The sequence below is a fragment of the Chroicocephalus ridibundus genome, chromosome 12 (assembly GCF_963924245.1).
Source record: "Chroicocephalus ridibundus chromosome 12, bChrRid1.1, whole genome shotgun sequence".
NCBI lineage: Eukaryota > Metazoa > Chordata > Aves > Charadriiformes > Laridae > Chroicocephalus > Chroicocephalus ridibundus.
This window is the reverse complement of record NC_086295.1, coordinates 15,676,432-15,700,076: the sequence shown is the minus strand read 5'-3', so window position 1 is coordinate 15,700,076 and position 23,645 is coordinate 15,676,432. Positions and strand designations below refer to the sequence as shown.

General features: G+C 48.8%; 1 protein-coding gene across 1 annotated transcript; it reads right to left on the bottom strand.

Annotated features, from left to right (window-relative positions):
• Positions 1–17,883: 17,883 nt before the first annotated feature.
• LOC134522475 (perilipin-3-like) lies at positions 17,884–21,481 on the bottom strand. The gene is made up of 7 exons (XM_063350174.1): positions 21,410–21,481; positions 20,439–20,634; positions 19,538–19,620; positions 19,044–19,299; positions 18,654–18,853; positions 18,390–18,518; positions 17,884–18,297 (listed from the first exon to the last, which is right to left on the bottom strand). Exons 1-7 carry the CDS (start codon positions 21,479–21,481, stop codon positions 17,884–17,886), a joined length of 1,350 nt encoding a protein of 449 aa, XP_063206244.1.
• Positions 21,482–23,645: the final 2,164 nt, after the last annotated feature.

Genomic DNA, 23,645 nt, shown 5'->3' with positions numbered 1-23,645 from the left:
TGAGACATGGTCCCTGGCCCTGCTCTGGACATGGAAGAGATTGAGTATGATTTTGACCCTCAGCTTATCCCTGTCCCCTCCAGGAAAGGAGTTCTTCACTCCTCGCCACTGGCATTTTTCTCAGCTGCAAGGATTTTTTGGGTCATTATTAAATCCAAGAGCAAAAGCTTGAGAAAGGCTCATTAGCCTGGAGGTAAGAACAGTCGCTTGGGAAGTAGATTTGCTTCAGGGAACAGTTAATTGTTTATACAAGGCTTCAGAGTGTTGAAAAGTGAGATTTGCCATCCAAGCTGTCTCCTTGGACTGCCAGTGGTCAGAGCACTTTCCTGGGCAGACAACTGATCCCTTAAGTCCCCTCAAGCAGAAAGAAAAATCGGATGACACCAACTTCTTCAGCAGCTTGTAACCCCAGGCCTCCATTTTCAGCATGAAAAGTTTCACATTAAATGGAAAACTGTGCATCGAACCACATGAAGTCTTTAAGATTTGCATTTTGTGGAAGATGGAGAGAGTAATGTTGCTTCAGCTCTCCAAAGCTCAACAGTTTGGGTTTTTTTAAGAAGTTTTAGCTTGGCTGTCGCATGGAAAAATAAATCAATCATTCACACTATTTTAACAATTACCCCCTTTTCAGATTTAATTTATCAAAATTGGAACCCTGGAGTTACAGCAAATCCAAGATAGCTGTTTTATTATTCTGGACCTCTTGGCATCTAATAATTTCCAACACTATAAAAATACAAGTGAAATTTCCCATTTTTGCAACTTTTTTTTCCATTGCTGGCAAGTTCTGGTCTGCACACAGAGCTCCTCTGGATGACTATGGGGAACACATCATTTACCTTCAGTAATAATTTATTTTTTAGAATTAAGTAGGCGGTGAGCGGTTGATGGGTTTTGTACCCGCGATCTGATGGTCACCAAGCATCTCAAAAGTAGCCTGGAACAAAACGTTAAGTTTCAGGAGTATTTCACACAGGTAACAATAAGAACGCAGATATATTTGAAATGCACAAGGGAACACATCTTTGTAGGCACAGGAATCCGCTGCTCAACAACTGAGCTGGAGCATATCACAAACTAGCAAAGAAAATTCTTTGAACGCCATTGTTGAGAATAGAGCACATCCAAGAAAATAGATACAACTTTAGTGGCCAGTCCAGCCCAAACCATGACACTGATTTAAATCAAGCCACAGCTTAGCTTAAAATTCAGAATTTGTTTCAATCTCCCAGACAGGGACTGGGGATATATAATCTGTGGAAAACTATATGGAAAACAAGGAGACTTTGGAGATTTAGGAGGCAAAGTCCTGTCTTCAGCAGTGACATAGAAACTCAGGCATGCCACGGGCCAGTTTCTCAAGGTATTTTGGGGTTCAGAGCTGCAGATAGATTCAGGTTAGTCAAGTGTATAGAATCATAGAATTGTCTAGGTTGGAAGGGACTTTTCAGATCATCAAGTCCAAAAATCAACCTAATACTCACAAAAACCATTACTAACCCATGTCCCTCAGCACCACGTCTGCCCGGCTTTTAAGTACCTTCGGGGATGGTGACTCCACCATGTCCCTGGGCAGCCCGTTCCAATGCTTGAGAACCCTTTCAGTGAAGAAATTTTTCCTAATATCCAATCTAAACCTCCCCTGGTGCAACTTGAGGCTGTTTCCTCTTGTCCTATCACCTGTTCCTTGGGAGAAGAGACCGACCCCCCCTGGCTACCCCCTCCTTTCAGAGAGTTGTAGAGAGCGAGAAGGTCTCCCCTCAGCCTCCTTTTCTCCAGGCTGAACATCCCCAGCTCCCTCAGCCGCTCCTCATCAGACTTGTGCTCCAGACCCCTTAAGGTACTCAGGGAAAGGGAAAAGGCTCTTTTTTTAATCCAAATGCAATAGGTTTGAGAGAACACAGGTCAGAGATTTCAACCTGTGATCTGAGAGCTGTGGGTAGGGGCGAGCACACAGGGGAGCTGGGAACCCGTTCAAAGGAGTCCACGAGAAGTGACTCAGAAAATGACTTTCCTCCACACCATAGCATATTCCACAGCACTGACTTCCAGAGTATTTGCATCTCTAGCCAAAGCAAAAGCAGAATCCACAGGTTGAAGGTGTTTGAAAACTTCTACTCCAGCCCATTTGGAAGACTAATATTACAGCAAGAAGGGCAAAACAACTGTAATGATCCTACTCTCCAAAGAAATCATTTATGCTTACAGAGAAAGTAAAAATTGAATTGGGCATTATGAAAAATTCTCTGTGTAGCTGAAACTATAACCTGGATAATTCATTTAGGCTAAATATATGGTTGTAATTGAAAATCCAAATAAGGTATGCATATGCATTGATCCATATGATTTAAATCAAGCTATAAAACATCAACATTATCCAGCAAAAGCTGCTGAAGAAATGGCAGCCAAGCAGAATATGAAATTCCAGGGAGACCATTGCACTGGCTGGGAGGCGGACTTAATTGATTTTGACAAAGAAACCTATTTGCTGTTTAATTGATTCCTACTCTAAATTCACAGTGCTTTCAGAGCTAGCAGAGAGAAGCAGCAGAATAGTGATTACCCATAGCAAATTACAGCTGGCCGGGCCCAGAATACTTCAGGTCCTGGTTATTCTCTATTTATCAAATTACTACTCTGGATTTTCAGAGAAACACTAAAATCATATAAGCAGACAAATCTCTCATCAGACAGTTACAGGATGATTGAAAGAGCTATTCAGGCCACCAGAAAGACCTGAGGAGAAGCAGTAAGGATTCTCACTTTATTCCAAAAGTATTTGTGCTCTTCTGCCCCTCCTTTGGGTTAGTGGGAGCTGGGAGTGTATTTGATGGGTTGCAGGGAGAGAGGGAGTCACTAATTGTGTCAGTGATATAAATTTGACTTGGGAAATCCTGTGAAAGCAGTGGATTACCCTTCTCAGTTTTGGTAGATGTCTGTGCCATGCTTCTCTTGGAGGTACCACCACCAGCGTGACCTCCAGCCTGTCTTCTCTGAGCCCGGAGAGAAACTGTTCAGCAGCCCCATGAGTCCCAGGAGCGGCACCACAGCCGGGTACAGCTGTGTAACTTCAAGTTACACTGGAGCCTACGGGGCTGTTGCATTCAGCATGTCTCTCGTGCCTTCCTAGGGACTTCATAGACATCACCCAGCCTTTACCTTCATGTCAGGGAGAGGGTCTCCCATCTTAAAACAAAGGAGCAACTCCTGAAAGGCAGGTACTCCCTCACGCACACGCCCTTTTAGACTGCAGTGGTGTGAGGTTCCAAAACAAAGTCAGTGGAAATAAGAAACGGACCTCAGAAATTTTGAGTGGTGAAAGTCACCGAGCCACCAACGTGCTGCTGCACAAATTTATGTAGCAACACCCTGATGTGAGCTGGAAGTTCTAAGTATAGGACCATGCTTTGCCCGTGCTGCTCCACAACCACCATCTACCAAGACGAGGAGGAGCACACAGCCGGGCAGGGACTCTGCTGCAGGTCTGCCCGCACGGCTCATGTGTCCCCTTTCCGCAGGGCTCATCTGCTGGGGCCCTGATGGCTCCAGGAGCAACCAGGATGGTTGATTCCTCCTCCTGAACCCAGCACTGGAAGCACAAACAAGCACCCACAAGGCATCGTCTCGCTGTTGTTTAAGCCACTGTTTCCCCAGTGCCTCCCTAACAATGACCGATGGGCTTGCAGCAAAGATTTTTCAATTTGAAAAATCCATTCTCATTTCAGAAATCATCTTCCGCTGAGCTCATCCATTTGTCATAAGTTGCAAGGCAGAGCTGGAGCTGCAGCCGGCACCACTGCCACACTCCTCTTCATCGGGGAAGGAAAGGTCTGTGGAAAGCTGGGATAGAAAGTATGGCAATTACAGCCTGGACAAAGGAGAATAAGTCATTGACTTTGTTTCAAAATAATTAAAGAAAGGATGCTTGAAAGTGTTAAGAGGCTAGTTGGACCTAAGAAAATATTATGGTGGTTATCAATACTTTAGAGCAGGTCTTATTTTTTTCAGGGTTTAGACACATCTTTCACCTCTTATGCTGAAAGGCATCTTGCATGGAGGTCACCTGGGAGTGGAGGCACATGGCTGGGTGTGGAACGGGCAGCACACGGAGCCCCTCTGCTGAGAGGACAGGCTGAGAGAATTGGGGGGGTTCAGCCTGGAGAAGAGAAGGCTCCGGGGAGACCTTAGAGCCCCTTCCAGCCCCTAAACGGACTCCAGGAGAGAAGGGGAGGGACCCTTGATCAGGGAAGGGAGCCATAGGACGAGGGGAAGTGGTTTTAAAACTGAAAGAAGGGAGATTGAGATGAGATATTAGGAAGAAACTCTTTGCTGTGAGGGTGGTGAGCCCCTGGCCCAGGTTGCCCAGAGAAGCTGTGGCTGCCCCATCCCTGGAGGGGTTCAAGGCCAGGTTGGACAGGGCTTGGAGCAACCTGGTCTGGTGGGAGGTGTCCCTGCCCAGGGCAGGGGGGTTGGAATGAGATGGTCTTTAAGGTCCCTTCCAACCAAAACCATTCTCTAATTCTATGTCCAGATGCATGGCTCCATGCTGAGACTGTCCTTGCAGATGCTGCTGAGACAGAAATGGCACAGAGTACAACAGTTTGAAGATGTGACCTCAGACCTCTGTGCAGAGGTGGGACTTTACCAGAAGCCAGAAAAGTTTTCTGTAACCCCTAGGAAACACTGGAACCTCCTCCAGCTCCGGGAACACGGATGATAAATGACAACTATTCAGGTTGCCCTTTTGCAAGCTTTCCCCTAATTAAAAGCAGGATGCTGAGAAATCACTTATCCTCATCACAGCTGTGGCCTGAGGGACCACATTAGGTGGCTAAAAGCTTTGATGCATCCTCTCAGGAAGACGTTCACAGCCCTGGAGGCTCCCCTTGTATATTTTTTTTCCCCCCACAGATGAGACTGCTGTGGGCACCTAAGTAGACAGGGAGCCTCCGATCTGATTTAAGCAGAGAAGCAGCCTGAGGATTTCCTTCCTGCTTCCAACAGAGCAAAGTCCTGAATCAAACAGTCTATAATCAAATGAGAAAGAGCAAAGAGAAACACGGCTTTTCTGGAAGCTTCACCAAGGTGTATTTCTAGCATCATTGTTCACAAATTTCAGAGAAAGCAGGATGGAAAAAAATGAAATCATTAGAACTGTTTTCTTACACAAATACTGACCCCGGGATGTCATTGTAAGAGTTTTCCAAGGAAAGCTGCTCAGAGAGATCCAGCTACATGAGGAGGAAACCAGAGGTGTTATGGGAAAGACTGAACCCCTCCACCTCTCTGCGGTGCTGAGATGGTGCGGTGCCTGCTGTATCCATCAAAAAGAGGAGCCACATGGGAGACCAGATAACACCAGTTAGGACACCTAACGCCAAGTAGCACCTTGTGAGCAGCGTATTGTACCCAAAAGGAGAAGCACAGGGAAGAAGCGCGACAACACCAGCACCGTGCACACCAGCCTGCTCCCATCGGGTGTATTGGTGGGTGTGATTCTCAGTCCCCTTCAGCAGCCCTGCAGGCCCCAATACGGATGAGCACACCAGCACCTCTGATGCCGTCCTTTATGGGGGTCCTGGCAGCCCCCCATTGCCCAGAAGCAGGCAGAACACCACAAGGGGGTGGTGGCACATCCTCCTGCCCAGGGCAGCAGCTGCAGACTCTCCTCTCCCAGCCAGGGCAAAGTCTCCTCACCTAGGGGCTCTGACACCCGCCCAGGGAGAAGGGTGTTCCCAGCCAGTACACGTCCGTGGCATCTCTGCCTTTTGCATTTTCCTCCATCTATAAGGAGCTCTCTTTTCTGAGCTCATTAATACACGCCAGCTCCTCCTAGTCATTATCTGCCAGCAGGCTCCTGGAGCTTAACCCCTAATTAGAGTGAAGAAACAAACTAGGAGATTTCCCATAACTGCTACCCAGCACCTCCTGAAATCACTGAGAAATTGCAGCAATCTGTCTCCCTGCAAAGCCAGCAGTCGTTACCAAAATCAATTGTTTCATTTTCCTGCTCAGGTACCTCCTGCCTCCCTCCCTAAAACATCCAAACAGAGAGAAGACAAACAACAACAAAAGAAAAAAACAAAACCAAACAAAACCACAAAAACAAAAGAAAAACTCACCTTTGTGGTTTCTCTCCGAACTGAGGTATGTTCCAGTGAGGTGACACCAAAAGTTTCTGCACTGCACACGTGTCTTTGGTAAAGCAGGCAGCAAGGCTCCCCTGGGAACTAGGGAGTTCCCCTCTGCAATGCATGTTGCCCCACATTAAATCCCCAGGCAATGATAAAATAAATCAGGGCTGTCAGTTTTTCCTGAGCACATGGATTGCTGGGGAGAAGGAAGATATGGATAGCCAGGCAAATCCAGCTCCTTCGGATGAGTGCGTCCCCTCCACCCATCACAGCCATCTTCCTTCTCTCACAAGGCCCTCACCACTGCTTTCCATCCCACAAACCCAACCATCGAGTCACCTCCTTGAAGAAAAATACTGGCTCTGTTTAAAGGTGGGCAAATGGGATGAGAAGGACTCAGGATGACCTGCTGCAAGGATCAGAGAGGGGAAGCCATCCTGTGGTCATGCAAGGCTTCCTCTGCCACCGTTTTGCCAAGCACAAGGGACACATCTGCTCCATGTGACGGCAGCAGCAGGGACCTGGGTAAATCCAGACACCCAAGTCATGAGGAATGGGGATCACCCACTGTGTCATAGAATCATAGAATTGCTGAGGTTGGAAGGGACCTTTAAGATCATCGAGTCCAACCTTTAGCCTACCCTGACAAGAGCCACTTCTAAACCATGTCCCTAAGTGCCCCATCTACCCTTTTTTTAAACACCTCCAGGGATGGTGAATCCACCACCTCCCTGGGCAGCCTATTCCAATGTTTAATAACCCTTTCAGTGAAAAAATGTCTCCTAATATCTAATCTAAACCTCCCCTGACGTAACTTGAACCCGTTTCCCCTCGTCCTATCACTTGTCACCAGGGAGAAGAGGTCAGCCCCCATCTCTCTACAACCTCCTTTCAGGTAGTTGTAGAGGGTGATAAGGTCTCCCCTCAGCCTCCTCTTCTCCAGGCTAAACAACCCCAGCTCCCTCAGTCGTTCTTCATAAGGTTTGTCCTCCAGACCCCTCACCAGCTTTGTAGCCCTTCTCTGGACACGCTCCAACACCTCAATGTCCCTCTTGTAGCGAGGGGCCCAAAACTGAACGCAGTACTCGAGGTGGGGCCTCACCAGTGCCGAGTACAGGGGGATGATCACTTCCCTAGGCCGGCTCACCACACTATTCCTGAGACAGGCCAGGATGCTGTTGGCCTTCTTGGCCACCTGGGCACACTGCTGGCTCATATTCAGCCGGCTGTCAACCAACACTCCCAAGTCCTTTTCTGTCGAACTGCTTTCAAGCCACTCTGTCTTCCATTCCCAGCTCACCAATATTGCCTGCCTTCTCCTATGGCAGTGTGCTCCGCTTGTGACATCTCCCTCCAAGTTCATATTTACTTTACTCCAGTCAGGGCTTCAACTCTTCGTCCTAACCACCCGTGCCAGGTCACCCTCCAGTATACTTAAGGTTGTTACATACCTCTCAACCTTCAAAGCCTTGCCAATCCCACAGGAGAATATCGTTTCAAGCGTTGATCCTGCTGAATTCAAACACTGCATTACAGATTACCCAACAGCAGGTTTTGTCTGGGCCTATTTATGTATGAGTGGGGAAGAAAAAGAAATTAAAAATAATAACAATAATAAAACTCTTCACTTTAGGATCCCCTGGAGCTGTAGCTGCAAGAGTAGAGTTTGCACCAGGTGAAAGACGTCTGGGCTCAGCAAAGGCGCCTGCTGAGGATGGACAGAAAGCATCAATAAGAGAGCTAGTCCATTCAAAATCCAGCATGAGCAAAAAGGGAGATGGGAATAGTTTAGCTGAGATATCAGCCCTCATTTCTTAGGAAAACCCCCTTTTCTTAGGAAAAGCACAATGGGGTCATTCACCTGTGGTAATAACTCTTTCTGAATTGCTCTGAGCAGAGATGCACATCTAAAAACCGGCGACTCCCCACTAGGGCTTCAGCTGAAGGATGCAACAGGCACCTGCATCCAGATATCGGAGCTGCTTGAAACAAGACTGCTTCTCTTCACCATGCTAGTGTCTGACCACTGCCCCAGGGCACACACATCGCACCAGATAAAAGGGCAAATAGATCTAATTAGAATAGAATCGTAGAATCATTTTGGTTGGAAGAGACCTTTAAGATCATCAAGTCCAACTGTTAAGCCAGCGCTGCCAATTTACCACCGAAATACCAACTAGGCAGAGAATAAAACTGGGTCCAAAGGCAGAAATTTCGTAGACAACAAACCTGCAATAACAGTTATCTAGACTGTGATGTCTTTGGGCTGCAAACCATTCATGTGCGCTCATGGTTGAGCACAGGCTTCTTGCCAGCGCGTGGCTGGGAGCTCTGGTTGCCAGAACAGCCCAACCCTAGGGGAAAGGACACAACATGCAAGGTAAAACAAGACTAGCAGATGGGCAGAACCCCCGGCCTGGGGACTTCGCCAGTGGCCTGTGTGTCTCACCCACCCACCCACCAGTCGAGGGCAGGGGACATGAGAAAGTGCAGCGGAACCGCCATCTCCACCTGCAGGCTCTGCCCGTGGGGACTCCACTGAGCTGCACCAGGGTTTGTACCTGCTGGTTTCCCCAGCCCACCACGCAGGAGGCAGAGCTGATTCAGCCAACTCCTATATCTGTAGCAGAGATGCCACTGCAGCCCTTGAAATGCATGCATTTTGCTTTGGGTTTGGTTTTGTGTTTTTTTTTTTTTTTTCTGCAGGAAGGGCAACCAGTCTGGAACAGCGTTTCCTTCACTGCTCTCTAGCTTTTGATATTCATAGCTGCAACTGAGTCTCCAAAGCCCCACCATTCCCCCCAGAGGAAGCAGGCAGTGAGACAAAGAATTCCAAAAGGGAGCATCAGAGATGTTTCAGCCACCAGGTTTCCAAATTTCATGTCCGTTATCCACACGCAGCACTCAAACTGCCCAGGGATGCCAACATCGACATGGGACTGCGGTTTGCTGAAGCTTCAGGGAAGCGCACCAGAGGGGATGCCAGTACAGAGTCAATCAGACCCCACTGAAGCAGCTAAACCTTTAAGACCCTCACTTCTATTTAAAAACAGCATGGCTGAAACACAACACTGACAGCCAGGCAAAGCTGTGAACAAGCAACAAGGGTAATTAATCGATGTTTTGCACGGGGGATTATGCGATGGGGGTAACCTACCCTCCTTCCTCCCAGCACCGCAGCCGGGGCCGCCCGCTCTGCTGGGGCCAGCACATAGCAGCAAAGGCTGTTCTGCTCCACCGCTTCCTGAAGGAAGGCACTTTAAGATGTAAATCTAGGGGGTTTGTTCAAAGGACAAACCAATTACTGATAGCAGCTTCCAAAGAGAGCAGTCCTCCCTGGGCTGCAGTGGTTGATCGCTTAACAGATGTTTTATGGAAGTCCCACCCCCCCACACCAGTGTTTTAGTGTTCAGGATCTGGCCAAGCCACCGGCTTTTCCCAGTAGCAATGCCTCATGGACAGGCACAAGGCATGCTGATTTTTCATTCTGGCAATCAATCAAAACCCACAAATAAATCATAACTTGGAATTTGCTTTCTCTGCTCTGATTTTTTTTCTTCATATATGGGTTTCTTGGGAGAAAAATGGAAACAGCCAGCTCAGCCACAGTGGAATGAAACCAGCCTCTCGGGGCCTCTGTCCTTTACCTCCTGTATTCTGTAGGCTTTGCTGCAGTCTCTCTTCTGAGCCAAACTCTTCACAGCAATAACGACAACAGGAAGGTTGGAAAACCCTGAGCCAGGATCCGTGGAACCACCAGACTTGAAAGCCATACGCGTTGCCTGGAAAGGGCTCTCCTTTTCTTCTGCGTTGTTTCATTCTACAGCTTTTAAATCCGAGCTATAGAAGTGTACCAAATTTTCTTACCTGTGGTCGAGATTATCCAGTTGTGACTGTAAATCAGAGTCAGAAATCCTGAGTTCCGCAATATAAAAGTTTGTTTAGCCTCACCGAGGAATTTGGAGAAAGTGAAATGGAAAACATGGAGGTCAAAGATTGCACTGAATGTCTGCTGGGTTTTTTTTAAATGGACCCCACTACTTATTCTTGTTTCTGCGTTTAAATTGCAAGTGACAGAAAAATAAGGCCCTTCTTCCACAGCCTGGGCCTGAAGCAGGTGAGCAGGACTCGCTAAACATGAGATAAGCCTCGCATCTTCTCCAATACTGCTTTTATGGTGATACAGATCTACTGTGCAGAAAGTGAGCGGTTTTTTTGTAACTTACCAGCCAGTTCAATCCCTGGCAGAGGCACAACCCTACCCCAGGACAGTGTGAGGAACACGTACGTGAGGATACCTGCAGCAGGAACATGAATTTGCAGCCCCTCAGCTCCAGACTGTCTTCTTGTCTTCCCATTTCCCCTGATAAGTTAATGAACTTCCAACTCATCCACGGCACACAAGCCCGTTCGCCTGCTCGTACTGACACTGCCTTTCATCCAGGAACAGCTCTATCAATACCTGTTGTACCTGTGCATTTACTGTGTTTTCTCTTGTGCTCATCAGGTCGTACTAATTAAACTACTCTGCCACAGACAAAGCCTAAGAGATCCTCTGCTCCTTACCCAGCCCTGCCCAGCACCACCCTCGGCCATCCCTGGAGGACAGCCAGGGAGTGCTGGCAACCAAGAGAGCTCTGAAACGCTCAGGACCACCTAAAGTCTGATCCCCCCCTGCTTTACAAGCACTCCTCCGGGGGCTGACCCATCAATGAAGCGTAAAAGCCTTCACGTGGTGTGCAGGTGAGGCTCAGACACCTTCTTTGGCATCATGGTTCAGCCTTGGTCAGAAGATGAGGGGATCCAGACCAGGGCACAGCCAACCGCAGCACCACGTAGACTGTGTCATACCCGGATCAGTGGGAGGGGACAGGGCAAGACATATGTATCAGGAGACATCACAAGCAAAAAAAAAAAATTTGAAAGCCCTAAAATTGCTTTTCTCTGTTCCACAAAATGGCAGGTGTTTCCAATCAGTTTCTTACAGGGTAAACACTGCACTTGGTTTGTAATTTGTTTGGTAAACCTTGTATTTTCAGCTATAATTACCCCATCAAGGCAGCTAAATGAAGATGACATTTAAAGTGACCTTCAGCTTACAGCTGCAAGAAGCATCCCACAGGAGAGGTGCGGCAGGGAGGGGAGGCAGCACACCGTCCCCCAGGCAAGGGGTGCCTGTGAACATGCCAGCCAGATGTTCCTCCAGAATCAGCCACTGCAGGCAGAGCGGTGTTTCAGTGAGGACAGCATGCAGAAACCCGAACCATATGATGTATCTGCTAGGGGAAGGGCCACAGTAAGATGCAGGCAGTTGGTGTTTCCTCAAGTGGGAGAGCCCAGGATGTCTTTCATCCTAGGGAACAACAGCTCCTGCAAAGCCATGGTCTGTGATGATACCACCTTGCAGCAAGGTCCATGCAAGAGTGGTTTATGCAGATAACTCCCTGCCATCTGGTTCCTCTCCTGTCCCCCAGTCTTCTCCACCTTGCCCCAGTCCCGCCCCAACTGAACCCCTCCCTGTACAGCCCTCCCCTACTTTCCTGCTCCAATCTTCCAGATGCTCAGTTTACCCCTCCTCCCCCATACTCACTGAATTCTCACATTTAATCTCAATACACTATTTCCCATCCAGCCTCTCATCTGCTTTCTAGTTGCCCCCAGCCCTCCCGGCATCTCCTCCTCCAGCTCTCTCCCACCCTTCGCACTTTCCCATTCCACCTCTCCCCAGCCTTAGCTTCAAACTTCTCCATGCGGTTCCCTTCCTTGCTGTTTCTCACTTAGCTTTCCCAAATAATTGCCTTTAACAACTCCCACGCCACCACACCCTCCCCTTGAGGGAGGCACGACAGGGCACATGGGGAGAAAGGGGCAGGAATCTGCCCATCTGCCAGCCTGCCTCCTGCACTAAGCTCCCATCAGAGTTTATGAAGCAAGCCTGGCGCAAACAGCCAAAAAAATATCAGCACTGAGGATGGCATAAAATCCAACCATGTCAGCATTCGGCTTGTTAATTATCCTCCGGATCACCTCCCCTCCAAATTCACTGCTGGAGAACCTCAAGCCATGGCTGAATCTAAATAAATATGAGAATCGGAGGGAGACCAGGAAGTCAATACTGCAAACTAACCGCTTCTACAAATGGATTTTCATTACCACAGGAGCAGGAGACAGTATCCAGAAAGCACCACAACAAGGGTAATTATTTGCTGGCAGCGCTCTGTATCCACAGAAGGTACTTTGCCTTGTTTGCAGCAGTAAAGGGCAGCTGAGCTATCGATCAGGTCAGACGCCTGTCACTCCTAGAGGCATCAAGGGTTTTAACAAGCCACACAAAGACCATATTGGAATTGTCACAAGTTCACGCTTGGTTTGTAAGGCAATTTGAAGCAGATTTATTGACCCCCTTCCCTCCTCCGCCATCCGCAGGGTACAGAGGGAAGGAAAGCTGTCCTGTAAAAAGTCTTGCCAGGACCTGCCAGAAGAGGCCCCTGGCTGGAACTTCTGAAAGAAGGAAGAGTTGAGTGCCGACATCAGCAAAGATTTTAGCTGGAAAAGCATCCGTGTGCTTCAATTGGGAGTACAAGTCTCTGCAAAGTGCTGCTACTGAAAGCACCTCTGTCCTTCTGCAGCAAAAAATTGCCCATTTTCAGCTGCTCCTGAACCCACGCTGGTCTTACCTGACCCTTTCACCCTGCCCAGCAAGGCACAACCCAACTCAGAGCACAGGGAATACCCTCCAGGTTTCTCTTCCCCCATGCTCTGAAACACTTGGTGTCTTTCTCTGATGCAAGGAAAGGAGGTGCAATGGGAAAGAGATGGGGATGGAGAGAGTTACAATAGGAAAGCACAGGGCCGAGTGCTAGCCAGCAAACTGAAACTCCTGCCTGCCCACATCAAACAGCAGCAGGAGGAAGACCTACCAGAAAAGGTCCCACAATCTCATTCTACTCAGTCACAGCATCTTCATCTTCCAGCACTGAGGGCAGAAACTTAATCCATTTTCCATTGCAAATTAATTCCAATAAGCTTTGAGGGTCTTAAAGTTCCCCAATTACAGGGACTTAAGGTCATACAAAAATTGGAACTCCAACAGCTCATGCCTGAGCAAGGCTCCAGCTACCCAAGCAACCCTTCAGGGAGGTCACAAGCCTTTTTAAGTAGCATTATTTTACAGTAGGTAATAGCATAGCTTTTTCAGAATAAGTGACAACGTCTAAGTGTGTCAAGAACCATGGAAATGAAAAGGGGAAATTAAGCTCCTTGCAAGCAACTAGAGCACTTTTGCCTTTCAGCACTTGCTAAGAACTTCAGTTTCCCAGTCTGTTGCCTTCATGACAGAGCTGCTTGGAAAACCCTCCTTTAAGCAGGTACCCTTGCCAGTTAGACGGCACGGTAACATGTTGGCTAATGCCTCCTAACTCCACTTGTGAAAGGTGACAGCCTTTTTGAGTGATGCCCAAGGTAGCCTTCACCCAGTGCCAGCACATTCCCTGACCCAGAGGTCAGGCATTTGAACAACGAACAGCTGGGACCACATAAGGAAAGGCAGAAGTACATGAACATGAGAATTAAATAATAGAAGTGTTAAGCAAACTGGCAGAGGGAGATGAGGTGTCATCTACCAAGAGGGTAACAAGGACCAAGTGCCCCTATGATTGCATTTAAAATTCAAATCCGCCTATAACCGAACTATCACATGTGACCTCAGCCTAAGCAGGGAGGAACAGCAACAGCAGAGGGTAAAATAATCACTTGGACTATAATTATCAGAATCAAGGAACACTACATCATTCCCCAGGGGCTACTGAGAGCCAGAAGAGATACCTCAAAGCACATCTTCCCTGCTGAGGTGTTTGCCTAGGGTTGCCATATTACCAACACACTTTTTATTTCTATCCAAAATAACTCAAAAGTAAGTGCAGATAGATATATAGGCTTGGATAAAATGAAGAACAGCCTGGATACTCTTCCAGAGGTCAGATGAGTTTCCATTTTAAACAGTGCAGAAGGCCAGTCCATTTCTCATTCCCCATTTCTTTCCAGCCTTTATCCTCCTGCTGTCTCTGCAGCATGGATGACACCAGAAAAGAAAGAACAAATAAAGTCAAACTGTTCCTAGCTGTGGCTTTTCATAGCATCTTCATGGTTGGAAAGGACCTTTGGAGATCATCGAGTCCAACCATACACACACATAAAAAACCAAAACCCTACAATCTCTGCCACTAGAGCATGCCCTGAAGTGCCAAATCTAAACGTTTCTTAAATACCTCCAGGGACGGTGACTCAACCCCCTCCCTGGGCAGGCTGTTCCAGTGCCTGACCACTCTTTCAGTAAAGTCATTCTTCCTAATATCTAATCTAAACCTCCCCTGCCGCAACTTCATATCATTTCCTCTGGTCCTGTCATTATTCACCTGGGAGAAGAGGCCAACACCCACCTCTCTACACCCTCCTTTCAGGTAGTTGCAGAGAGCAATGAGGTCTCCCCTCAGCCTCCTCTTCTCCAAGCTAAACATGCCCAGCTCCCTCAGCCTCTCCTCACATGCCCTGGTCTCCAGAGCCCTCACCAGCCTGGTAGCTCTCCTCTGGACACGCTCCAGCACCTCAATGTCCCTCTTGTACAGAGGGGCCCAGACTGAACACAGCACTCGAGGTGAGGCCTCACCAGTGCCCAGTACAGAGGCACGATCCCTTCCCTGCTCCTGCTGGCCACGCTATTCCTGACACAAGCCAGAAAGCTGTTGGCCTTCTTGGCCACCTGGGCACACTGCTGGCTCATGTGAAGCTGGCCGGCCACCAGCACCCCCAGGTCCTTTTCTGCTGGGCAGCTTTCCAGCCACTCTGCCCCAAGCCTGTAGCGTTGCTTGGGGTTGGTGTGACCGAAATGCAGGACCCGGCACTTGGCCTTATTAAACCTCATACAGTTGGCCTTGGCCCATGGATCCATCCTGTCCCGGTCCCTCTGTAGAGCCTTCCTACCCTCAAGCAGATCAACACTCCCACCTGGTTTGGTGTCATCTGCAGACTTACTGAGGGTGCACTCAATCCCCTCATCCAGATCATTGATAAAGATATTAAACAAAACCGGCCCCAAAACTGAGCCCTGAGGGACACCACTGGTGACCGGCCGCCGAGAGGATTTCACCCCATTAATCCCAACTCTCTGGGCACGGCCATCCAGCCAGTTTTTTTACCCAGCAAAGAGCACACTTGTCTATGCCATGATTCGCCAGCTTCTCCAGGAGAATGCTGTGGGGGACAGTGTCAGAGGCCTTGCCAAAGTCCAGATAGACAACGTCCACAGCCTTCCCCGCATCCAGAAGGCGGGTAACCTGGTCATAGAAAGAGATCAGGTTGGTTAAGCAGGACCTCCCTTTCCTAAACCCATGCTGGCTGGCCCTATTCTTGGTGAGAGTTTTGCCCTTCTTGTTTGGTCTAACATATCTCCTTGGTCCCCTGAAACCTTGGAAGGTAAGCAAAAGTTAAAATGCACATAAAGGCTCCCTCTCAGCATCCTCAAGTGGAGCTTTAGGGACTGCCATGAGAAAGTCATTTTAGCCTGCTGTAGGCCATGGGGACTGTAGCAGCAGACCCACAGAAGCCTTACAGGCACTGGGCTGTCCTGCACCAGCTCCAGCACAGGGAAGCAGGGGGGCCCCAGCCACACGCAGCATTTAAGCTCCCAGCTGCAAATGCACAGGGGCCCATGTGCTGGGCACCAGGCCGACAAGGGGAGGACAGCCAGTGGCGTTTGCAGGAAGTGAGTTTAATCAACAGGGGAGAATGCACCCCAGCAACCCATAGGCAGAGGCAGCACGGTGTGTTACACTAAACACAGTATTAACATAAGTCAGATGCACTGCATTGACAAATCAATATCAAGTACGGGGATGTCTAGCCATTTCTTAAAAAGCACTTTTATCCAGGTAGGTGAAAAACAGGATTCGGGCACTTTGCTGTTGAGAAGACAACACAAAGCATATTTCCTACCAAGCAGAAGGACTATCTCCAATGCTGCTTGCAGTTTGTGCCCCACTTCCCGCCCTACAAGTCCAGGCATAATTACATTAGGCAGACTGGATCTGCCTCTCCTTGGGCGCTTTGCCAGAGAGAAATCGCTTGGCAGCAATCAGAGAGCGTGCGGTGGAGAGATGACCCCTGCAGTTTGTCTCTCAGATCTCAACAATAGCTTGGCAACTTCAATTGGCTTATTATTTTGCCTTCAACACAAACTAGTTGCTACGTGAGAAACACCGGTTAGACGGTTGTCTGATAACCTCTCCAACATGCAGAGCTCAGTGAAGCTGGATCCAAGTCTTTACTACGTGAGGGTGTTGTGTTGCATCAATGGAGTAACTGATGCCAAAAACTTAAGAACCATGTAGTCCCGCCACATTACAGCACTGAGCCATTATACATAGTAGTGTAGGATTATGAGCATTGTTCCAACAGTATTCGCTTCTGCTTAAAAGAGGTGGGAAAGTTCCACCTCTTCAAACCTGTACTTGCTCACCCCAGTCTTGTTTCTTGCTTCCAGGAAACAAGAATTTCAACTATTTTTTTTAAAAATTAAGTCCAGAAACAGCAGTACTCACACCGGGAGCAGATTCCACTCCTTTCCTTGAGGACAGAAGGACAACAGGCAAGGAGCAGAGCTTTTCATTTAGAAGTTCAATAGGCATTTGGTCTGTCAGGCTCAGCTACATCTTGGTCTGGCAAGCCTGAAAGCACCAACCTGTTCCAGCTGTTTGGAAGACGGTCAGACACAGCAGCTGAAGAGCTCTTAGCTCAACTGAAACATCTGTTGGCCAGGAGAGATCAGTGCTGACAATAAGTATCTGTTACCTATACCGTAATGACTCTCCATCTAGGAGTCCACATCCCTCCCAGGCAGCCACTCCCACAGCCCACCCTCCCACCAGACTGAAGTCTTCACCACCAGGTAGCAGCAGAAAAATACAGATGAAGAATTAGACCTAGGAGGTCTTTAGACCCAGGAGATCTAATGACAAGGGATGCCAGGATCCTGACAGCTCCCCACAGCATGGGAAAGTGCCAGGAGGGCACATCCCAAACCTCCAGGTTTGGGAGTGATAAGGAATTACAACTCGGTACTTCCCAGGACAGTAGGAGAGTTTACCAGCTGCAATCCTTACTGTACCACTGACTGGTCACCAGTTCCTGCATTCCCCAACTGCACTGTTCCACCATCAAGGAATAGGTAGGGAGAGTAGCATTCACATCTCTTGGGCAATACTCACTCTTGCAGTCTTTCTCCAGGAGACAATGGAGACAGTAAGCGATTTTGCATGCAGTAGTTTTATTTTAAGCAGTTACGATCTAGTACAAGCAGCCTCCAGGAAGAAAATTCTTTACATGGCATACTAGCGAGGGTTTAAGGCCAACAGCAACCATTGGTTTGTATATAGGCGATGCCTGGATACACTGATGAAGGACATACCACAGACAGTTTCCTAGGGAGGTGGGAGCACTGCAGAGCTTCAACTCTGTTCTCCTGGCCCAGAGCTCAGCCACCATTCCTGAAGGCAGCTACAAGCACTTAGGAATGGCCCTGCTACTTTCACCACCTTCCTTGAAAGCTCCCAAGGATTTATTCACTAGTACCCAATAGTCATCCAAGATGTGACAGCTCCACCCTCAGCTGGAGAGTGGAGTTTACATGAAGACAAGACCAAAGTCCTCACCAGAGTCATGCTAAGCAGGCCTGTGCTCGTGGCCTTATCCTTTACAGGAGGGTGGTGGAAGCTTCATGATCCCCTGCTCCTGCTGTCTCCACCTCCTTCTCCTGCAAGGGTTCCTCTGCCTGTGAGGTTTCCACCCCCTTCTCCCTGGGAGAGAAGGGTCCCACCAGCCAGGACAGAGGAGTGTTGTTTTTCAGGTAGTCCAGCAGCTCCTCCATGTACTCCTGGATCACAGCTACGTTCCTCTGGCTCTGGGTCAAGACACTGCTGGACAAGTCCTGGAAGGAGTTTGCCGCTGAGAAAGAAGCATGAAGCTCCTCTATGGTACTAAGAGATTGTTTCACCTTATCCTGAAAGCTTGAGGGAAGGCCTTGAATTGCAGACACTATTTTACAGCAGGTGATTTGCAGCTGCTGTGTGATATTGCATGCCATGAGCAGGGCCAGGGACTCCATGTCCTGGGAGAAGGCAGGAAGAAGATCAGAGGAGTTGATTTTAGAAAAGTGAAGGGGATGCCCAGTGCCCTTTTTCTTCCCTCCCCAGGAGGTACCTCTGGCTCTGCAGAGCTTGTGTCTCCACTCGCTTTGGAAGACTTCCTACTCCAGTCCAGCCACATCTGGTGAAGTTTCTCCTGCCCCTCCCGAAGCTTTTGATTAAAGCCTTGCTTAAACACTTCGATCTGTGGCAGGGGAAGATCAGAGCGTCAAGACAGACAGATCTGCTGGTGAGCAGCACAGTTCTTTATCATAGCAATGAAGTTGAGGCCAAGCCAATGACTTGGTCCCCTCCTTCCAAGAGGCTGGGCTCTACCTACCAGTTCAATAATGCGGTGAAGCTGTGCAAGGGCCTCCCGCATGCCCTGCCAGATCTGCTTCATTTTGTCTGTTGAGTGCAGGTAGGCAAATAGGCGAAGTTCATCAGAGAGAGATCCCAACCTCACAAAGTATCTCCTTGTCTCCTGCTGCTGCTCCACTGACATTATGCCTGCACCCTCCTCAGCTACTGCCAGTTTGGCTGAGGAAAGAGACAGTGTCTGACCAGAGATGCTTACCACACAAACAAGTATCAGGAGATCTTGGACAGGTAGCCTCCAGCATGGCTCTTCCCATTAGACCCATTCCAGAGCAGTGAGGTGAGGAATGGGGGTGATCATCCCCTGTTTGGTGGTTCCCATTACAAGTAGTCACATGCACCATTCCCTTACCTAGTTCCTCATTTCCAAGAGGGAGACAGCTGTCTTCTGTTCTCCCCAGCACAGCTTCTGCTCCACTTATAGCAGTCTGGCCCACTCTGGAGTCCATGACCATCCCCACACTGCTGGTCACTGCAGATCTGGCAGCCTCCACACCACTCTGAAGAGTCTCCTTCGTTACATCTATCACCTCTGTCACTTTGCTGCTCACAGCATCCTTTGCATCAGCCACTCTGGATGACACCAGCTCTTTTGTGTCAGAGATAATCTGTGGAAGAGGAGACTTACGTCAGAGAAGGGACTGGGTCACTTAGCACACTACAATTCTGAATTGCACTGAGAGGACAGTTAGCACAGCGACTGAGTGTTTACTCCTGTAGGAGCTTGCACCACGCACCTAGGGCTAGTTTGTTCCTCATACGAGAGCCTACTTCACTCCCAAGCTTAGAAACCCTGAAAACCAGGCCCCTCTGCCAGCCAGGGACTGCACAGACTTGGATTCTTACCTGTTCCACTGGCTTTTGAAGGAGTGGGAGCTTTTCCCCTAGTTTTTCCAAACCCTTGGAGGCATACTCACTTGCTGCAGAAACTGTAAAAAACAAAAAGTGTCAAAACCTGGTTTTCTGCTATTCCATCCCAAGTTCTACTTTCCTAAGCATGTTGCTCCGCAGGGGGCCTAGATGAAAGTCTCTGGTCAGATCACCAAGCCAGGTACATCATAAGCTGAATTTGTAGAGCAGCTTGTCTTAGTCTCCTCATAGATCTGTTCACTTCGCAAGCAGCCGGTGGCTATGCCTGACCATTTGTAGAGACATAGCCACCTACATCGGATCCCCTCCTGCAGCTTCTTGAGCTCTTGACTAAGCAGATGCATAGCCCTCATCTCCACCCAAGCCTCCACATCCCAAGGATCCAGGGCCACATAGTAACTGACAGGAGGGAAATGTGCTTTCTGGGTTTAGAGTGAACTCAGGCCTGTCACAGACTATTTTGTCAGACACTTGTCATTAGTAATAGCCCCTCTCACCAGGAGTTTAGAGCTTCTTCTCTATGCTACAGTCATGTTCTTTAAAGACCATGGCAAACAGGACCTTTAGACTTAATGGGCCTCCAAGAGGAAGCTTTTTCCTGAAGCCACCATGAGCTTGTAAGAATCCTACTATAAGCATCTGCCACCTAATACTTTGGACCTTGCAAGATCAGGTTTAGGGAAGTCAACATTGGAGTCACATCCTGGTCCTCCATCAGACTACTTGGACTAGGATGCAGCTTTTTTAGCTAGGAGTTGTCATTTTAGTATGGCAATGGAAAGGTGTGTTTCCACATCCTATGTCTCCTTCCGGAGCTGGAAGGAGCCAGAGAGTCCCTCACAGACAGATGCAAACCTGCCCTTCCACAGGGGATTACCATGAGGCTCCAGGGTAGTCAGAACTGGCTGCACACGGCTGGCTGTGGCTTCAGTCACACTCTTCACTCCTTTCTCCGCTGCATCACACGCAGATCTGATGTAGGGGTGGCTCTCCTTAGTGGAGGCATAAGCTGTAGAAACCATGTCACAGGCAGAGCTGACCAAGGTCAGGTTAGCCACCTGACTTACTGCATCCTAGAAGAGAGGGGGGAAAAAAAAAAAGCCATGAAGCTTGCAAACATGACCCTGAGCCTCCTATGCAGTTTTGCCCCAGAATTTCCTCTTCTGTTTGCCTGTTCAAGTCACCTAGTCTGGGCAAGGAAGCAAGGCTTGCCTTGCTTGGACACTTGTTTTAAAGTCTACAACTCAGTTAAATAAGCTGTAGAGCATTAACACTTATGGTTGGTCCATTCTAGCAAGATCTTCCTCTAGCACAATGCTACCAAAGGGACAGCTGAGTCTGTGGGCAAGCTAAATACTTCTGTACCCGTATCCAGCTGTAATTCATCTGGTACAGCTATTTAACAAGCTAATACCCCAGGAAAACCTTCATCACACAGGATTGAGTTGGTTTTAAGTCGACAGACTTTACACCAGTCTGCAAGAAGCATGCTGCTGGGCATGGGAGTAACACAGGTGCAGCAGGTTTCAGGGCTGTTGAAGCATTGGAACCTCTCCACAGAAGCACTGCCTGCAGACAGCCAGGATCTTCACTACAGAGCTAGAGAAACATCTTTCCAAGCCAAGAAACAGGCTGTTTTGCCTAGCCCAAGAGGTTACTTATACAGTCTTCAGGCCTACTCTTTTGGCTGTGCCACCACTCACATTTCCAGAGAAGCTGCAGGGCACAGCTCAAGCAGAGGAAAGACTCTTGTTGTGGGGGGCTTGCCTCCCCCAGCCACAGCAGGGCCACCTCCTCCTACCTGCACCCAGGAGCTAACACTCATTACAGCTCACAGGGAACACCTACCTGCTGCTCCTCTTCCTTCACCTCCAGGGAGCTCTTGGCAGCTTCCTCTTTGTCAGGCATAGCAGAGGCCATTGCAGCTGAAACGCAAGTAGAACCACGGGTTTAGGAAGAGGAAAAGACAAGGCAGCCAGGGAGCCTCCAGATGAATTCCCCTTCCCAGGGGCTGCTCCCCTCTGACCTCATTAAAGGGAGAGGTTCCATCACCACCCATTTTGGAGATGTTCCCATTACAGAAGGAATGGACCTGGGCTACTTGCAAAGCCATCTAGTATTCAGGTTTCACAGGGTTTATGTTAATTCAAGGAATGAAGAGAACAAAGTCTTTCCTCACCCAGGAGAACTCCTATCAGGGAGAACCTAGTGCTTATTATCAATATATTTAGAAGAGGCACTGGATGCCTCCTTCCTCCCCGTCAAGACTTCAGGGAGGTCTTGCATTAGAGAGGTAGTAACAGCAGAACTGGAAAATAAAGCAGCTCAAGATGCCACCCTGCTGCTGCTAGCACACACCAACCAGCACCAGCTTTTCACTCAAAACCAGCACAGGCTGTAGCCAACCTTTCAGGCAGGACCACAAGCAACCTTGTGTTAGCTAACACAAATTCCATCATTAAGCCAGGTAAGAAACATCTAAACATGAACCAGGAGTTCAGAGAACAATTACAGCTTTAACATCTGCCAACCTCCCCCAAAAATGTGAGAACAGTACCTTCTCGTCCAGTTAGAGATGATCAGCAAGGAAGAACCAAACACCACACCATGCTCCAGCATCCCTGCTCTGCCTTTTTATACCGGCTGGGGAAGTGGGGTAAGGAGGGACCCTCAGTGACTGACAGCTCTGGGAAGCAGCAGAAAGGAGCCAATCTCTGTCCTGGCCAATTAGAGGTGGGATGGGGCAGAAATGGGCCCTGCTGTGGCTCGTTAATTGCTCTGTAATCAGGCAGGGACACCTTGCCCCATGTAAAGGAGCTCCCTTCAGAGGCCGGTGCTCCTGCAAAATGCGAGGCATTGCTGGCATGGACCGTCCACCCTTTATGAGGTTGCCTCAGGTCACGCACTGTTTGGAAGCAGCAATTAGTTTTGTTTCTCTTTTTGACGGGAAACAATAACCAGAAAAGAAAAGCAAATATAGTAAAACAAACCCAGAGAAGGACTTCACACCTAATGTGGGATTCCTCTTCCTTTTACCTGCTAGTGCTTAACGTATAATGACAGAAGTAGCTGCTCAGCTGCTGCCTAATCTTAGAAGCCCTGGCACTCAAGTTTCTCATCTGGAAGTCCCCAGAGAGCCTGGTCTCTCTACATCTTCCCCAAAGGCCTGCAGGGTGGGCACCCTGAGCGTAAGGCTGGTTAGTACTTGGCTTCAGTGTGTACTTTCAGGGTGGATCTGACTCATGCCATCCCCCTCAGACAATCCGCTTTCCTTCAAACACAATTGCACAGCAGCCCACTGATCTTTCCATGCATTTTGAGAATTGCAGCTTCCATTCATCCCTGCGCTGGGGGGAGTTTGGACACTCGGCAGCTTGGGTCAGTCACGGTCCTCCCCACCTCAGCAGAGCTTCTCCTCGCTGCAGAAGGACCCTTCCGATTCACCGGGTTTCAGACCACGCAGGGACCTCCGCGTGGTGGTGGGCACCGTCAGCGGGAAGAGGGAAGCCAACGGTGTCTGGGTCCTGCAAGGACTCTCCCTGTATGTGATCTAGTGACTTCAAAATGCAGCGGTCTCGGAAATGGCTCTGGTTTAATTTATAGAGGAACAATTATATTGAGCAATCACAGGAGCAGTGGGTTTCCCACCAATCTGTGTCTTGGAGCTGCTTTTCTCTGGCTTCTCTGAGGATTGACTCCACCAGGATTGAGGACAGAAGCAGTAAATCACAAGAGTCTGGAAGTCCTTTGTGACTGTGGTTATTTTAACTATTTACTAAGCAAGTCCCTCTCTCTTGCTGCAGAGCCTGAGCTTTTTGTACTTATAGAAATGCAAATAGACAGGATAAATTGTGCTTGTCCTGCACAATGACTGGTCTCTGGGAAGGCGGCATTTACCAGGCACTGGACACATCTGCACACCTGAGGGTCCCACGTGCCCACAGCTCAAGCTTCATCCCTGGGGGTGTTGCAGCTCTGGGGTAGCTGCAGTTTTGGGATTCTGCTCCCTCCAGTGTCTAGAGGAGGGACCAGCCCAGTTAAAGACCTGAGGAGCACACAACAGCTTAGTCTTTGCACGAGGTGG

Bases quoted from the DNA above. Each gene is read 5' to 3' on its own strand.
- LOC134522475 (XM_063350174.1), bottom strand. From the start codon at position 21,481: ATGGCCTCTGCTATGCCTGACAAAGAGGAAGCTGCCAAGAGCTCCCTG. The intron at 18,854-19,043 runs GTAAGGGAATGG...CTCTTTCCTCAG, and splicing joins TCTTGGAAATGAGGAACTAG to CCAAACTGGCAGTAGCTGAG. The intron at 18,519-18,653 runs GTAGGTAGAGCC...CCCCTGCCACAG, and splicing joins TTCACCGCATTATTGAACTG to ATCGAAGTGTTTAAGCAAGG.